At 35.7% G+C, this 18,087-nt stretch overlaps 1 protein-coding gene across 2 annotated transcripts; it reads left to right on the top strand.

Annotated features, from left to right (window-relative positions):
* Positions 1-376: 376 nt before the first annotated feature.
* On the top strand, positions 377-18,084 carry camk1db (calcium/calmodulin-dependent protein kinase 1Db). Of its 2 annotated transcripts, none has more exons than XM_077210294.1 (12): positions 377-542; positions 698-852; positions 7,835-7,966; positions 9,116-9,190; positions 10,543-10,681; positions 10,883-11,012; positions 11,993-12,068; positions 12,193-12,305; positions 12,779-12,857; positions 14,514-14,601; positions 14,729-14,879; positions 16,639-18,084. In XM_077210294.1, exons 1-12 carry the CDS (start codon positions 456-458, stop codon positions 16,665-16,667), a joined length of 1,254 nt encoding a protein of 417 aa, XP_077066409.1. In that variant the 5' UTR covers positions 377-455; the 3' UTR covers positions 16,668-18,084. The 2 variants fall into 2 exon arrangements, with proteins under 2 accessions (XP_077066409.1, XP_077066408.1); XM_077210293.1 differs by having other exon boundaries at positions 386-542; positions 16,668-18,084.
* The last annotated feature ends 3 nt before the right edge of the window (positions 18,085-18,087 follow it).

Genomic DNA, 18,087 nt, shown 5'->3' with positions numbered 1-18,087 from the left:
GAAAATGTAAGCTAATTACTGCATATTTAATTACATAATGTGTTAATTTTATAGTGGAAATATTCTTTAGATTATTAAAATGTTGTTCACACTAAGAAAAATGTTTCTTTTAAAAACTAAAAGCTGTTTTTTTCCTCCTCTGGCATTACTACGAAAACCCCTTATTTGGACCTTAATTTTAGTCAGTGTAGCTAAATTAAAACTACCTTAATTACCTCTTTTATAGTGCATTTGTTTCAATAGGGCGTTTTTAGTTATTAAAGTGTCTTCCTCACTACACTGAGTTTAGATGGCGTTAATGAATGCAGTATTTGCTCTTCATGCAGAAGGTGTACGGTTTCTGACGCAGTTTGTTGTCATCCCTCACACGCGCTCACCGGTTATTTACCGGGCAACAGTTGCATCATTTATCAACCGGTGCGTTACAACAGCCTTACTTTTGCAATACCTCAAGAATGGGGACTAGCGCATTTGCGCGCGCGCGCTACACGTTCTGTTGGTTGAGCTCGTCGCGCGTCGCGGTGAGTCAGTCAGGATCCGCGGTGAGTTCGCGCACTGTGCGTCAGTCTGTCCTCGTTCTGTTGACGGTACCGGGCGGCGTGGAACGGAAAGCAAGAAACGTTTAAATTCTGTCAGACCGTCACACAGACCGATACCCTCGTCCGCGTCTTTACCTGTGTGTTGTGTTTCCTATAAGGCTGGAAAGATTGACGCGTTAAGAAGGTTATTCGGAGGCAACGCTCACCCTGGAAGCACCATGGCCAGGGGAAGCGAGGAATCTGGGAATGGATCGTGGAAAAAGCAAGTGGATGACATCAGGAAGATATTCGAGTTGAAGGAAATCCTCGGGACGTGAGTATAAATGATGCTTTGACATTGTGAATGGCGGGTTTTGACATCTGCATATCAGAGAGTCAATGTCCTCCAGGTTTGGTCTTCAAAGTTTGATCTGTAAGAATATTCGGATGTTACAGACAGGGGGTTTACTTTACCATTCCATTACATATTTACTGTTTTATAAAGGGTGAAAAAGTGAAAGCTTGTTCTTCTTGCGCACTGATTCGCTAAAAGGTTGCTTTTTCGTTTCTTTTATTGTCCCTCATGAATATAAGTGTAAACTACAGGACACCAATTTGCATATGTATGTAAACATATGGTAATAAAATCTAGTGTTTCCATTTATAGGCTATAGCCTTCTTGTTTTATTCAGAAAGGTTTTATTAAATTAGAATAGAAACCCTTTATTGGCATTATACCATGTACAATGAAAGACTTGAATTTGCTTCCCGTTATTAGTCAACCTTGTTACCATTGTAAATCATTATTAAAATGGAATGTAATTCAATAAATAAAGTCATGAAATCAATTTTTGGGGGAAAGGTACTATTTTATCACTGTCTTGCATTTTGTAGGGTTTTTCAGTCAGCCCTGTCACCATGATTTATTTGAAACATCAGCATTAAATTCTTTTTCTAATAAGCACTTTATAATGACCTTGAAAGCAAGACTAAATGAACGATAAAACTGTCATCCTGTCACTAAGACATAAGTAAATGCCGATATTTCCTCACAGTTGCTTATTCAATCAGATGTAAAATAGGATGTTTTGGTCTGTGCAATTTGGTCAGTGTCAATGCATAATATGCACTTTAAATCCATACTTAACCCACTAATAGCAGGTTATAATGTGCAGACCTTCTTCTGTCATGCAGTTTTAGTATCAGTCAGTATAATGCCAGGCCAGACATAATTTTTTTTTTTTAAATATTATAATTATTTTTATTTATTTGCTTTTGATTTTAATTATTATTATTTTTTCAGTGCCTTTTCCAAAGATAATAATTATGTGTATAACGGAGATGAGGCTGGTCAGGTCAGACATAAATAACTCAAATATTTTATTGTATTTAAATTTAATTTAATGTTTTATTATATTATGTTCATTTTATTTTTAATTTCATTATTATTTTTTATTTCACTGCCTTTTCCAAACATCTGAAGTGTGTATTATATTTAGTGCATGTGTGTGTATAAGTCAGCTGAGGTTGGTCAGGTCCGGTGGAGAGATATGTATTACATAAGATTTTAACCCTAGCTCACCAAAAGACTCTTACAAAAGGATTAACCAGAGGCTTTATTGGAAACAGGCCGATCCCGATCTGTAAATGTTGACTTTGTATAGAATCTCCAATAGTCAGTAGCCGGTTACAATAGTTTTACAGTTCAAAGCGAAGGCTCCGTGACCCAGGCTGTGAAACTCTGTAAGATCTCAGCGATCCATCGGCAGGAATCACAGTGGTGTTTGCACATGTGTGATGATTGTTTTAATCTGACTGTTTGCCATTCGAGGTTCAGCACTCCACCCCCAACGCTTTGAACTGTTGACTGTGGATTATATGACTACAGAAGAAGGGAAAGACTCAGATTATTCTGTATCCAGGCTTTCCTCTCTTTCTGTTTCTCAAGTCGCTCTCTCTCTCGCTCTCACTCTTTGCGTGTCCAGATTATGATTGTTTTTATTGTGTTGTTAACACACCATGGCAGAAAAGCTTTTAAAGTCGTTCTAATAATGCATGGATGATGTCATTTTTTTCATTGTTACAGTGCTTTGTGTTGTTCTCATTTTAAAGATGATGGTTATGATGATGTAATGACCATAATTCATCATCAACAGCATGAATTATACCGAGGGTCTTCAAATCTGCTCCTGGAGACCCACTTACTGCAGAGTTCAGCTCCAATTTTAGAGGCATTTACACGACACCGTTTTCAACTAAAAACTGAACAATTTTTTATGTGTTTTGACCGTTCATATACACGACAACAGTGTTTTGGGGGTCTGAAAACGCAAGCTTTTGAAATTGGGTTTTGAAAACGATATAGTTATCGTCTTTCGTCTCCATGTAAACTACACAATTGCAAATTTGAACATGGTGACGTCATGCGTATTACGTGTTCAGTTTATAGACCTTATGCACCAGAGAAACGAGGGCGACGCCATCTTTACAATATTGTCTTTGAACTTCCGTTTCTGCGGTCGCTCTGTATATTTCTATGGCATCGCTGTCCAGGAGTAATTAGCTGGTGAAGTGGATTTACTTATTGTAGAGTTAACGAAAGTTATCATGAGCATTGTAATGTTTATCATAAGCATTATAAAGCATATGTCTTAACAAATTGACCTTGGAATTTTTTTTAAAGAGCCGTTCATTCATAACTACGCAAGATCGCTGTACAAATACAGACCGGAAGTCAAAAGACAACAAGCGCAGCGCTGAAAAGGGGCGTGGCTACATAAGGTCTATAGGCACGTAGTGTTTCTAAGTGACATCGCCATCTACTGGCCTGGCATGAATAATACAGGGCTTTTAAGTAATTTTCGCGGATCTTTGTGAACTGGGATCGTTTTGACAACACTGTACATGAAAAACATAAGAATTTTTTTTAGTACGGTGTTGTGTAAACATACCCTTAATCTAACACACTTGAACCTTCTAATCAACGTATTCAGGATCACTTCAAAATCGGAAGCAGATGTTCTGGAACCTAGGAGGCATTTACACAACACCATTTTCAACTAAAACCTGAAAACCTTTTATGCGTTTTGGCATTCTTTTCACACAACAACAGTGTTTTTGGGGCCTGAAAATGCACATATTAAAAATACCGTTATCATCTCCGTGTAAACTACAAGAACGCAAATTTGGGTAGATGGCACCGTCATGTGCATGAGTGATTTGTGTTTCTTTACAAAGTGACATCGCCAACTACTGGCCAGGCAGCTTAATACAGGATTTTTAGTCGGGATCATTTTGACAACATTGTCATCTGTGCGTGAAACTTTTCAAAAACGCTAATGAAAATCTTTTCAGTTTATTACATTGTTGCAGGACAGTGGGTCTCAGTACGGTTGAAGATCCCTGAATTATGGTACCAAAAATTCAGACACGGTTTAGTACATTTGTTTCTCACGATCTTAAAAACCATTTCGATGTAAAGTTTATGCATAAATGCATAACATTTGTTTTGTATTATAGTATACATTTCTTAAACTAAAATTAGATTTATTATTTTTAATTTTTTTTATTAGAATGATTTCTGAAGGATCATGTGACACTGAAGACTGGAGTAATGATGCTGAAAACTCAGCTTTGATCACAGGAATAAATTAAATTTTAAAATATAACAGAATAGTTCTTTTAAATTATAATATGTCACAATATTATAGTTGTTGTTGTTGTTTTTTACTGTATTTTAGATCAAATAAATGCAGCCTTGGTGAGCATAGGATAATTTGTTCAGAAACATTATCTTACCAACCCCAAACTTTTTAAACACTAGTGTGTATATATGTAATATATATAAAAATAATTCCACTTGTAAGTGGATGTTTAAAGCTGTTGCGATGAACAGGCATAAATCTAGAACATGTTTAATCCAGGTAGGATTATCTCTCTAGGATTTCCCATCAAGATGACATAACAGATTCCATAATACTCCTTACACAAGACTCTTTCAGCGGCACCAAACTAAAAACAGCACACAGACGGTTCAAAAGCAGGAATGAATACATTCTTATGAATCACAGAATTAAGCATGCTGATATTAGATCCAGTTGTGGATGCATAATGCAGCATTGTCCGAAATAGCTCAGACTTTCCTTTAATGATTCAACCTACACAATCTCCACCGCATCCTCCAAATATACTGCACTCTCCCTAATGTTCCAACTCCATCTGTACCACTTCTGCCATTTCTAAATGAGAAAATACAATCAGTGTGAGTGTTAATTAATCTGTTAATTTTAGATTAATCCAATCTTAATCCTGTTACCTTCCGAGTGGAGGTGTCAGTTTTCCTGGATTCACCTGAGGTCATTGTTAAAATTCTATTTCATTCACATTTAATCGTATAGCGCATTTCTCAATACATATCGTTTCAAAGCAGCTTTACAGAAAATTCATGAGCATTTTATGCAGTGTTGCGCATAAATTAAATTCTTATCTTTGGATGGAAGCATAGAGGGTAACTCCATTTATCATGACTTTCATTTTCATTCACAAACAGTTATATTACACACTACATGAACTGTAATATCTGACAAAGTGTGATAGAGCACCTTTTTCAGACTGGGTCTACAGAAGCTCTATTCTGAATTGACGTTCTCTCACATCTCATAATATGTGACTACACCCACATTCCATATAATGCATATAGGCTTATGAAACTGCCATTTGCATGAGAAATTCGGCAAGCTTTGTTAAATGTATTTTTTAGGTGCACAACAAGGAACAAAAAGCACATAAAGGTCAGTGGATGTGGGTTAAAGGTCATGCTTTCTTAGTCTTTACCTCAAGTTGTGTCTCGTTGAGTTTTTATACTAACACTTCCTGTAACTGATGATTTCCTTTGCTTTCGTTTGGTGAACTGACACCTGCTTAGATTGATACACTCTCCATCAGTTAGATGGATATTGATCACCTGAATAATTATACTGTGTATATATTTATATTATGTGCTGCGAGTTGAATCTTCTGAATTATGGGTTTTGATTTGATTTAATTTATTTTGTTTTATATATTTTTTGGGCTATTTGTTGAGTTGAATCACCTGAATTATGATGTGAAAAAAAAGCATTTGAAGTGATTCTTACTATTTGAAATGCTCACAAAATGTGTCAAAAAACAGTCAAACTTTTCTTCAATATTTTATTATTTGATTTGATGCATCTGTCCCTTAGGCATATTTTAAAGCACTAATTTTTTATTTTATGCCTTTGTCCCTTTGTAGGCCTTCAAAAGTACTACTTTTTTTTTCTCATTTAATATTTTGTCTAAAGCACTACTATGCTATTTTATTTATTTATTTTATTTTATGCCTTTTTACCTTTGTACACTTTCGAAAGCACTACTAATTTTATTTATTTTATTTTATTCTTTTTTCCCTTAGTAGGCTGTCCTAACCACTACTATTTTTATTTTATTTTATGCTTTTCCCCTTTTGCACTACTATTTATTTATTTTATTTTGTTTGTTTTTTCCCTTCGTAGTCCTAAAGCACTTTTTATTTATATGTAATTTTATTTTGCTGTTTGTTGAATCGCCTTTATTTTTAGTTTAGTTTAGTCTTGTTTTTTGTATTTGCGGTTTGAGTTGAGGTGTTTAGTGGTGTTGATTTTTTCCTAAACAGTCAATTTCGCCCAGTAAGTAAGCACCTAGCAACCACTCATAACTCCTTAGTAACGAGCACTCTGACAATCTTTACAACCGCCTATCAACGTTCTGGCAACCATCCGTAAAACTCTAGCACCATGTCAGTGACTTTTGCACTGGAAAACACCAGTAATGTTTAAAAGTTGTCTGAATTACACGTGATAAATCTGATGTGTTTAATGCACTCTATCCAAGCACACGCTGTTGTTTTTCTTCTAGTTTAATCCTTTGAAGAGATGAATGCTGCGCCCACTGCAATCTCACACGCTCATATGAACACATAGCTTACAAAGTACTCAACCTGCTGGGCGCTCGGCCAATGAGTCACTCCGTTTCTAGCCTCCTAAAGGGCTTGCGTTTCAATCGCAGATGAGAGTTGAATTTTACAGTTTAAGAAACAGATGACAAATGCTTTGTTTTGGCAAACCACCAAACCCTATATTTTGATAAAACGATTCAGGAACAGCCTTTTGTTCCAAGCTTTCCAAATTTGCGCGAGTGCTCGTACCGGTATTTGTAAATTAGTGTGTGTGTGTGTGTGTGTGTGTGTGTGTGTGTGTGTGTGTGTGTGTGTGTGTGTGTGTGTGTGTGTGTGTGTGTGTGTGTGTGTGTGTGTGTGTGTGTGTGTGTGTGTGTGTGTGTGTGTGTGTGTGTGTGTGTGTGTGTGTGTGCGTGTGTGCGTGCTGAAGGATTAGAGCGGATTTTCAGTGACCAATAAAGGCTTAGCTACAAGCCACAATGGCCAACTGATTACATAGAGCATATGATACAACATCCCTGAAGAATCAGAGGAGACGTGAATGTGGATATGCTTTTGAGCATCACATTTTTGAAAATGTACAAATCTAGTGAAACATTTGAAAGTAGTCCTTACTATTTGACTACAAAGTCAAGTTTTTCTTCACTATTAATTGTCCCTGTAGGCTGTCAAAAGCACTACTATGTTGTTGTTTTTTCTTCATTTTATATTATGCTTTGGCCTTTTGTAGGCTGTCTAAAACACTACCACTCTTTTATTTATTTATTTATTTATTTATTTATTTGTATCTTATTTCATTTTATTTTATTTTATTTTACTCTTCTGTCCCTTTGTAGGATGTCTAAAGCACTACTATTTTTATTTTAATATTTTATTTTACTCTTCTGTCCCTTTGTAGGATGTCTAAAGCACTACTATTTTTATTTTAATATTTTATTTTATTTTAATCTTCTGTCCCTTTGCAGTACTAAAGCACTACTATTTTAATTTAATTTTATTATTTTATTCTTCTGTCTCTTTGTAGGTTGTCTAAAGCACTACTATTTTTATTTTATTTTATGTTAATTTATTTTATTATTCTGTCTTTGTATGCTGTCTAAAGCAGTGTTATTTTTATTATTGCTTTTTAATTTATTTTATTATTTTATTTGTCTGTCCCTTTGTAGGCTGTCTAGCACTACTATTTTATATTTAATTTTATGATTAATATTATTTTACTTTTTTTATTTATTTATTTTTTATTTAATTTTCAAACTATTGGACCCCACTGTCAAGCACTATATTTTTTCTCTGTCCTCTTTCTGTCTCCCAAACATTTCCAGCCACTATTTTATATTTCGCCTTTCTTTTTTGCTTTTTCCAGTGGGGCGTTTTCTGAAGTGGTCCTGGCCCAAGAGAAGGCCACAGGAGACATGTACGCCATGAAATGCATCCCGAAAAAAGCACTAAGAGGAAAAGAGAGCGGAATAGAAAACGAGATTGCAGTGCTGAGGAAGTAAGTATTACTAAAAGCCAACAGAAAAGGCTTGAAATAACAAACCCAACACCCATTACATGCTCAACGCAAGTTCCTCTTGCCACTGCTGGGGAAAAAAGCTAAAGTTGAAAGGAAGCGGTTGATGACTCCGGCTTTATGACACGCCCCTCACAGCCTCCCACCTTTACTAACTCCTACCTGTCCCTTTCAAAAGCATCGCAAGAAATGATTCATGTGGCCTCCGCCGCAGACCTCGCTATTCACCGCACGGTGAGGCCGAGCGCAGGTCCGCGGTTGTCATGGTAAAAAGGCGTTCTGGCAAAGGAGGCAAGGCAAAACGCGGGGGAAAAACGCTGCAGCTGGATTGGAGATGCCATGGGTCAGAATGATTCTAGTGTCTGGAATGTGGCTATTCAGGAAGGATGCATTCAATTGATCAAAGAGATTTATAAAATGTTACAAAAGATTCCTATTTCAGATAAATGCTGTTCTTTTGAACTTTCTGTTCATCAATCTGAAAAAAAATTATCACAGCTTCCACAAAAAAGTAAGCAGCAATTCAAACTGCTTTCAACATTGATAATAATGAGAAATGTCTTGAGCAGCAAATCAGCATATTAGGATGATTTCTGAAGGATTCTATTTTATTTTATGCTTTTGTCCCTTTGTCAAAAGCACTACACATTTTATTAATATTTGTATTTATAATTTTATTTATACAAATTTCACTTATTTTATTTTATTATTATTTTTAAAAAAGATTGTACCCTTTGTCAAAAGCAATACATATTTTATTTCATTGTCCCTTTGTGTGTCCTTTTGTCAAAAGATCCATTTATTTGATTTGATTTATTTTGTGACAGTGAATACTGGAGTAATGGCTGCTGAAAATTCAGCTTTACCATCACAGAAATAAATTCTGAATGCATTGCACTTCAGTTGTTTAGCAACTTGTTAGCAACTTACATTGTAGAATCTCTAGAGTTTCTTTTTTTTTTCATTGTCTGCATGAACAGAAAAGCTCAATCTATCAGCCCAACTCACATGCTATGGTGTACGGTCGGGAACATGTAATGGGAACCAACATCAGCCATCCAAAACAAAGCCTTCATAATCCACTCAAGTGCGTCATTTAAATTGATCAAATATTTTGTCTGTTCTTTTCAGGGTCAAGCATGAGAACATTGTGGCTCTAGAAGACATTTACGAGAGCCCCAGTCATTTATATCTTATAATGCAACTGTGAGTAAAATCTGTTTGCTACTTCAATTTGTGCTTAATTAATGCTCTAAGTCTCCAAAGTCTTTGAAATGGAGCCAAAAAATGTGAAGCAAGTTTGCAGTGGAAAACTTAAAAAACCGAATCTGTTCTTGCCTATATCTGATGTGTGACTGACTGATACATTCCTTTTAATTGCAATCCAAAACATTTCTCTTTCTGTCATTCCAATTCAACATCCTGTGGCGTGTTAAACTCATGACTTGAAAAGGAGCCAATTCTTATTCTGAATTTTGTCCAAGCCTCCTGCCGCTTGAAATCATTTTAGTGATCTGAACAACATGATTAACGCAGTCTCAATCAATATAGCTTAATGTGAAACATGTTAAACCCATATTTTATTTATTGTATTTTTAAACATAAACTACCTTTCAAATGGTTGGGGTCAGTAAGATGTTGTTTGTTTTTTGTTGTTGAAAGAAATTAATAATTTTATTCAACAAGGATGCGTTAAATTGATCAAAAGTGACAGTTAAGACATTTATAGTGTTACAAAAGGTTTCTATTTAAAAAAGATGCTGTTCTTTTGAACTTTCTATTCATCAAAGAATCCTGAAAAAACTTTAGCATGGTTTCCACAAACAATAATAAGAAATAATAATAATAAGCATAATTACATTTTAAAAGATATTCAAATAGAAATGTTATTTAAATTGTAATAATTTTACACAATATTCCTGCTTTTACTGTATTTTGAATCAAATAAATGCAGCCTTGGTGAGATTTTCGAAAACATTAAAAACTCTTACCAACCCCAAACCTTTAAACAGCAGTGTATGTAAACATGCACCTATATGAACATTTTGGCCGATACCGATAACCGATAATTCTTGCCGATAACCGATAACACATATTTGAAAGCCGATAACCGAAAAATCGAAATAAATCCAAATTTTTATATCATTTGGCCTGATTACAAAACCAAAAGACTCACCATTAAAATCCATGTCCCAAGCACACAATTACAATGTTCTCATTATAATTATATGTAGCCTACAGTATATGACAGACTTGCGCTGCATATGTTGTACTTATCTATTTTCATTTAAGTTAAATCATATTTCAAGCAATTCAAAACCATAATGACGAGCAGTGCACATCTAACTGACAGTGTCTCAACTACAGGAAATAGTCCAAATTTTCCTATTGGGCCTCTGACGATAACATTAAAAAATAAACATATATCGGTCGATACCGATATGCTGGCCGATATATCATGCATCTCTAGTATATTGTTTATTGTATAAACCTGTATGTAAGTTTGACAGTTCTGAATAACTATAAACATTAAAAAGCAGATTTCTTGTGTTTTTCAGTGTGTCCGGTGGGGAGTTGTTTGATCGTATTGTGGAGAGGGGTTTCTACACGGAGCAGGACGCCAGCGCATTAATCAAACAAGTTCTGGATGCAGTTAACTACCTGCATTCACTGGGGATAGTCCACCGAGACCTGAAGGTGATGATTTCCCTTGACTGATTTCCTTCACACCAAAACAAATCGATATGCATAGACGTACAGTTTCATTATATAGTACATAGGAAGCTGGAACATAAGACTGGAAAGGTCACCGGACTTCAGTGGAAACAAGACGTACAGCGTAAATAACTCTCTGTGACTTTTTAACCTAATCGTCCTCTCTCTCTCATTTCCTGACAGCCAGAGAATCTGCTCTATTTTAACCCGAATGAAGAATCCAAGATTATGATAAGTGATTTTGGGCTGTCCAAGATGGAGGATGCAACCAATGACATCATGTCCACAGCCTGCGGGACGCCGGGATATGTGGGTAGGGCTGTCCGTCCACTAAATATCAGTGTGAATCTGAATATTTAAAAAATGATCGTAATTTTAACGCCTGTTGATTGGTTAACCATAAGTTCTCTTACTACTGTATATACAGGGAAAAACTGTAGTAGATCTAATGGGACGTCTCGTAATTTTACAGTAGAATTTGAGTTTTTGGAAGTTTGGGTTATGGTTAGTCTTCTTATAATTTCCTCATGCCTGAAACTTCTCACTTAATGTATTTCTTTTCTTAATAACAGTTTTTTGTCTTAGTTTTGTTATTTGTTATGTACATTAGGGTTTATGTTACACCTTGTGTTGTTAAATCAATGTTTATTGCATTATTATAGTGTCATATGTCATATTTTGTGCCATAAATTTCACAGATTTTTTTTTACAGTGTACTTCCTCAAATAAAATTTTATTTTATTCTAACTCACCTTAATGTTTTCAAATTCATATGCTGTTTTTTTTCTTCATATTCATACTTTTCATATCCATTTTTTCTCCTGAAATACAAAGAAGACATTTTTAACAATATCTATGTAAATTGTACATATTGAAAATGAAAAATCACAATAAAAGTGGTTAAAAAAACAGCAAATTAGAAAACATACAGTTTTGGAAGACATGACAGTGAGTAAATGAGGATCAAATTTGGTTTTGGGTGAACTATCTTTTAAAAACATTTTTATTAGTGCTGTCAAATCGATTAATCGTGATTAATCACATATAACAAAAGTTTTTGTTTATATAATATGGTTGTATATATATGTTATTATATTTATACTGTATATAGTATATTATATATACTATATATGTGTGTGTGTGTGTACATAAACATACACACACACACACACATATATAAACAGAAACTTTTCTGTTAGATGTGATTAATCGCGATTAATCGATTTGACAGCACTCATTTTTAGTAAATGTTTCATTTCATTCACTTTCTCTGTCGTTTAATATGTTCAATAGCTCCAGAGGTATTAGCACAGAAGCCTTACAGCAAAGCCGTGGACTGCTGGTCTATCGGAGTTATTGCTTACATCTTGTGAGTAGTTTATTCCCCCATATGAAATGTACTGCTGCTTTCCCAACCATTGCTACATTCATTATTTTAAAAAGAGGTCTTTAGGTTAAAACACTGACCACTTTTGAATCCTCTGCTTCCTCAGGTTGTGTGGATACCCTCCGTTTTACGACGAGAATGACTCCAAACTGTTTGAGCAAATACTGAGGGCAGAATTCGAATTTGATTCCCCGTACTGGGACGACATTTCTGATTCGGGTAAGTGTGAAGTAAATCATATATTATAGTTAATGACATAAACTCTTCATATATTTTTTTTTTTAATCAGGTTCAAACTTTTGCTGTGTTCTTAGTATGGGAGAAAATGACACCCTTCTTCACCTCCATTTGTCTATTCCACCCACTGAAACGCTATCATTGAGTAAGACTTGTGTTTACTTGTCACTGAGTCACGACTTTTTTTTTTTCTTCCCATGAGCAACACTTTAATATAGGTTTTTCCAAAGTAACACTGAGGTATTGCAGCCAGATATAAATTAGCAGTTGAAAAGCATTATCTGGCGCTAGGCGATTCAGCTTGGTTTGAAAATAACAACTCGACACCCACACCACAAGCTGTTCCCTGGTGTCTGGGGAAGTGTAGGAGGGTGTAATTTTTTCACAATTAGAACTGTGCCCTTGTGTAACTGATTCAGGTTTCTTTTTCTCGTCACATTTGTGTTGTTTTATAGCTAAAGACTTCATTAGTAACCTGATGCAGAAAGATCCGGAGAAGAGGTTAACTTGTGATGAGGCTCTTCTGCATCCATGGTGAGTGACCAGGATTGTGTTCACTGCCGTTCTGATGTTATATTAGTTGCTGTAGGTATAAGAGTGAATCTCACACAGTCTATCTATTTACATTTTTGTGGAAATTAAGCATATTCCCCTGCCTTCATAATGCCCATTAATGGGTTCAAATGTTTTACTTTTAAGTTTGAAATTCTCATTGTTCTCAATACAATCAGACTAAAATGTACACGTTTACACCATGATGTAAAAATAATATGATATAATATAATATAATTATATGCAATACAGTAATTAGAACTGCTTAATTGTCATGAAAATAATGTCACAATGTGGAAACATTTAATAGTATAGGCGCTATATATATATATAGTACAGTTCCAAAGTTTGGAGTAAAAAGAATATTTTTATATAAATCAAACAAAATTTCAGCAAGGATACATTCAATTGATCAAAAGCGATAGTACAGAATTTTACAATGTTTTAAATAAATGCTGATCTTTTAAACTCCATATTCATCAAAGAATTTAAAAAAAGCATCATGGTTTCCACAAAAAATTAAGCATCTATTTTCAATATTGATAAAAAATCAGAAATGTTTCTTGAGCAGCAAATCATCATATTAGAATGATTTCTGAAGGATCATGTGACACTGAAGACTGGAGTAATGATGCTGAAAATTCAGCTTTAATCACAGGAATGAATGACATTTTAAAATATATTCAAATAGAAAGTAGATATTTTTGATATTGTAATCATATTTTAATATTACTGTTTTTTAGATCAAATAAATGCAGCCTTGGTGAGCATGAGAGACTTCTTTCAAAAACATTAAAAAATATTACAAACCCCAAACTTTTGAATTGCAGTGAATATACATTATATTATATTATATTAGACTGGCTAACGCCAGACCCAATTCTCGTTGAGACTTGGGTCTGGGAACCACTTTCTCGTAATTGAGGCGTGGTTTACGAATGCCCGGCGCCGTTTATTGGGTGCTAAGAATGTCTATCAAATGCGCCTGTACGTAGCTCATAGCCAATCGTTTCAATTATACCAGATGACGTATGTAGAGCGACAGAAATTAGGCAAGGAAGAAGACGATGGGTAAGATATTTTTGTGTAAACAATGACGTTCAGCGACTATTGCCGTTTGTGCAAAAGCTGCTCTTTTTTCAAAATAAACTTGCATTCTAAACTACTTAGAACAATATCTAAGGCTGCATCAAAAGGGAACTTCGCGTCTGCTGCCATGTTGAATCCATAGAAATAAACAAACTTCTTCGGTGTGTCGCATAGATGTCGTCATCGTCTTGCTGCTCCCTCCCCGTTCTGTGATTGGTTGCCTAGATGAGGCGCAAATCTGGACCATGGTATCCATACTGCCTTTCAGCGTGAATAAAATCGCGCTGCGGGAAGGCAACATGGGGAAACCCAGACTAATTATATATTATACAAAGTTAAAATGAAGTTTTTGATTGATATCAACAAAACGCAACCTTGCTTGCAGTAGTCGTAACCGTAACTACATTCACCTTAAGATGTTATTGAGTACAAATCTTTGTTTTTACATTATATAGTCATGTTTAGACACAATATGGTCACATATAATAAGACTCTGCCCCCTCATGGATGCCAGATGATACTGCAAGTCCAACTCTCCTCTGATTTCAGGATAGCTGGTGATACTGCGCTCTGTAAGAACATCCACGAATCAGTCAGCCGACAGATGAAGAAAAACTTTGCGAAAGCAAAATGGCGAGTAAGTGACCACGTCCTTTTTGAATTTTTCTTTCCCCTTTGGAATCATTAATTGAAAAACCCATATTGATTGACCAGTATTTCATTTAACATGTGATTTAAATGTCTGTGTTCTCTAAACCTCACAGCAAGCGTTTAATGCCACAGCAGTGATCAGACATATGAGGCGTCTTCAGCTTGGCAGCAGTATGGATTCCTCTCAACGCAGGAAGCAGAATCCAACATCCATGCCAGGGAAGAGTCAGTCGGTTGATGTTTCTTCAGTCCACCGCAACGACTGTAAGTTGTTACCACAATGCTTTAAGGCCCTGATATACATGCAATTTGGCACTCCAATCAAGTCACGATTATTTAAATAGCAATTTATACAATAGATTACTTGACAGCAAGCAGCTTTTACAGTATTAAACATGAAAAACAGTGCAAGACACTTTTAAATTAGAATTACAACTTAAATTTCTATTACTATAAAGCAGTTCTCCAGTGTGTTCATGTTTTTATGCGTGTCTGACTTGACGGACTTAACGGAAGAAATTAACCTGAGAAGATCCATGCCAAAGAAGGCGGAGCCACAGAGCCACACCTACCTAGAAGATGTTTACCAACCGGAGCGAACTTTATTGAGATATTTATTGAGATATAGTTTGAACTCAAAAACAACTTTGTTTTGGCCCAAAATTTGGCCTTTGTTAAAAATTACGTCAACTTATCGGCTTTATCGCTAGATTTAGCACCTTTTCAGACCCCTTTAGCGACAAATCTAGTGACTTCTGGTTAACTACATTTACATTTTTACATTTATTCATTTAGCTGACGCTTTTATCCAAAGCGACTTACAATTGCTATATATGTCAGAGGTCGCACGCCTCTGGAGCAACTAGGGGTTAAGTGTCTTGCTCAGGGACACATTGGTGTCTCACAGTGGATTCGAACCCGGGTCTCACACACCAAAGGCATGTGTCTTATCCATTGCGCCATCACCCTACGTAGTTGTATACTACATCATACTTGTTCCACTGTCTGACAGGAAATATGTAAATGAGAACAGCTTTATTTGACATCAAGCGATATATTACACTGCCCGGCCACAAAGAAAAAAAGTCACTGTTCGGATTTGGCAAATGCTTAAGAGTCTATGATTGGATCATTATTGCAGTGATTATTGTTTCTAGCATGTTATATGCTTGGCAACAAACCCTAATTGATGGAGTGTGTAGCTTTTCATTTCTTAAACAACCAAGTAGGAAGACACATCATGGCCATATTTCAGGATGATAATGTCAAGATTCCTCAGGCTCAAACTGTGAAAGAATGGTTGTGAGGAGCATGAAGAATCATTTTCACATATGAATCGTCTCTGAGTCCAGATCTTAAATTCACTGAAAGTCTTTGGGATGTGCTGGAGGAGACTTTACAGAGCGCTGGACTCTTGCATTGTCAATACAAGATCTTGACCAAAAATGGATGCACCTCTTGATGGAAATAAATGTTGTGATGTTATTTCCATCAAGAGGTGCATCATTTTTGTTCAAGATCTTTGTCATCCTAAAATATGGCCATGTTGTGTCTTCCTACATGGATGTTTAAGAAATGAAAAGCTACACACTCCATCAATTAAGGTTAGAAGAACTATTGCCAAACATATAGGCTAACATGCTAGAAACATAATAATCACTGCAATAATGATCCAATCATAGGCTCTTAAGGATTTGCCTATTTAAATCCAAGCAGCGTCTTTTTTTGGCGGGCAATATATATTAAAATACATTATGCGAGCACAGATTAGGAGAGAAAACATGACAATTGGTGCATGACACCATCTAGCTACATATTGCGACTTTTCGAGCAGGCTTTAGCTACTTTCCATTGAAAATCACACCAGTTCGTTCTTCGATTTAGCTTGAAGTATATCTGGGCCTTTATATTTCTTGAGCTGAAACTCACAATAGATGTTTTTGACTCGACTTTTGTTGACAGTGTCAAGTTGCTCATCACCAGTGATGTGTTTTGTGTCGTATTATGTCGTGTTGTCGAACAGCCCTTGAAGAGGGTGTTATCTTTGTCTAGGTTCGTCCGTGCAAGCTGCAAACTCTTCCTCGAAGACGGGAACGCCCGAGCGTCAAGCGCGGGCATCCACGGTCACCACCATCATCACCGGCTCAAAATGACATCACTTCTTGTGAGACCGCTGACTTGACTATTGCACTTTGTGGAAAATCGTGTTTTCTTCTATTTAACGGTAACTTCCATTGTCCACAGTCGAACACGTTTTCCTCTCTGGAAAGCCAATGGCGCTCTATACCTTGAGACTGTCTCAAAAAGAGCAGCCTGTGTATTTAAGGTGACTGTTTTACCAAGTAAAGCTCATGACTTGAACGTTAATGTGGCTGTTGAATGAAGATTGCGAACCTCGAGTTGAAGCACATCTGCTTTGGGTCGTAATAGTTCTTAGAAGTTGTGCAGATAAAACAGTTTTCATTCATTAAACAGTTGTTGTAACTTTTTGCTGCTGTGTTTCAACCTGCTGCTGTTTTGAAGGACCAAACGATAAAGGATATGAGATTTACAGAATGTCTAGAGAAGCTGATGTAGTTAATAGAGACTTTAAACCAAGAGCCACAATTATTGCCATCCAGTACGTATAAACTTGAAATTCAGTTCTGGATGCATGAATGGTGCAAGTGAATGAAGGGTGTTAATATTGTATAAAAAAATGGAAATGTGCAGTTTAATCGTTTTATCAACACTTTGTTAATATCAAAAAAAGATTCTGGAGTGATGTGTGTCTGTCAATTTTTTTTAAGGTATTAAATGGTGGTAATAAGCACCTTTTAAAGAGTTTTTTGTGTATGTTTTGGATTTACTTTGTAAGCTTTGCTTTTTTAAAATGACTTTCTGGCATTTACAGTATAATTTTGTTCACACTTTATATTGCAGTGATTGTTACATAGTAATATTTTGTGGAAATTGAAGTATTTATTGTTATTACCACTTAAATGATTATTAATTGTAATATAGCCACTGTAATGTAAACCGTTGTCATAATTTTATTCTTTTAATTGTAATTAGGCCTGAGGAAACTGAAGAACGCTTGACCCATAATGTGTTTGTTTTGTCACAGATCTATATGAAAACTACCAGCTTCAGTGTCTGACATTTGTATTTGCTGATCTTGTGTTTCAGTTGAGCGAAAATGCCTAAAATGTCACACACCGTCCAAAGCTGTTTTGATATGATGTGCCCACTGATATATGACCGTGAGAGATTCAAACAGTTTCTGCTCTGAATATTGCATGTCAGCATGGTCTTCATACCAGCCCTCTGAATTTAGCATCTACATGCTGGTTCTTTCATTCAGGTCGCAGAAATGATGTAGCCTAAGCAGTGTTTTCTCTTCAGTAGATTTGTTCTGTGATGAGTGTTTTTGGTGTATGAGTGTATGGTGAGTTGATTTAAATTTTCCATTAAATGCAAAGATAAAACAGTT

This window comes from Siphateles boraxobius, unplaced genomic scaffold (assembly GCF_051911475.1).
Source record: "Siphateles boraxobius isolate OS27281-9 unplaced genomic scaffold, OSU_SipBor_1 65, whole genome shotgun sequence".
NCBI lineage: Eukaryota > Metazoa > Chordata > Actinopteri > Cypriniformes > Leuciscidae > Siphateles > Siphateles boraxobius.
Note: the sequence above shows the minus strand (reverse complement) of the source record. Positions and strands in the feature narration are given on the sequence as shown.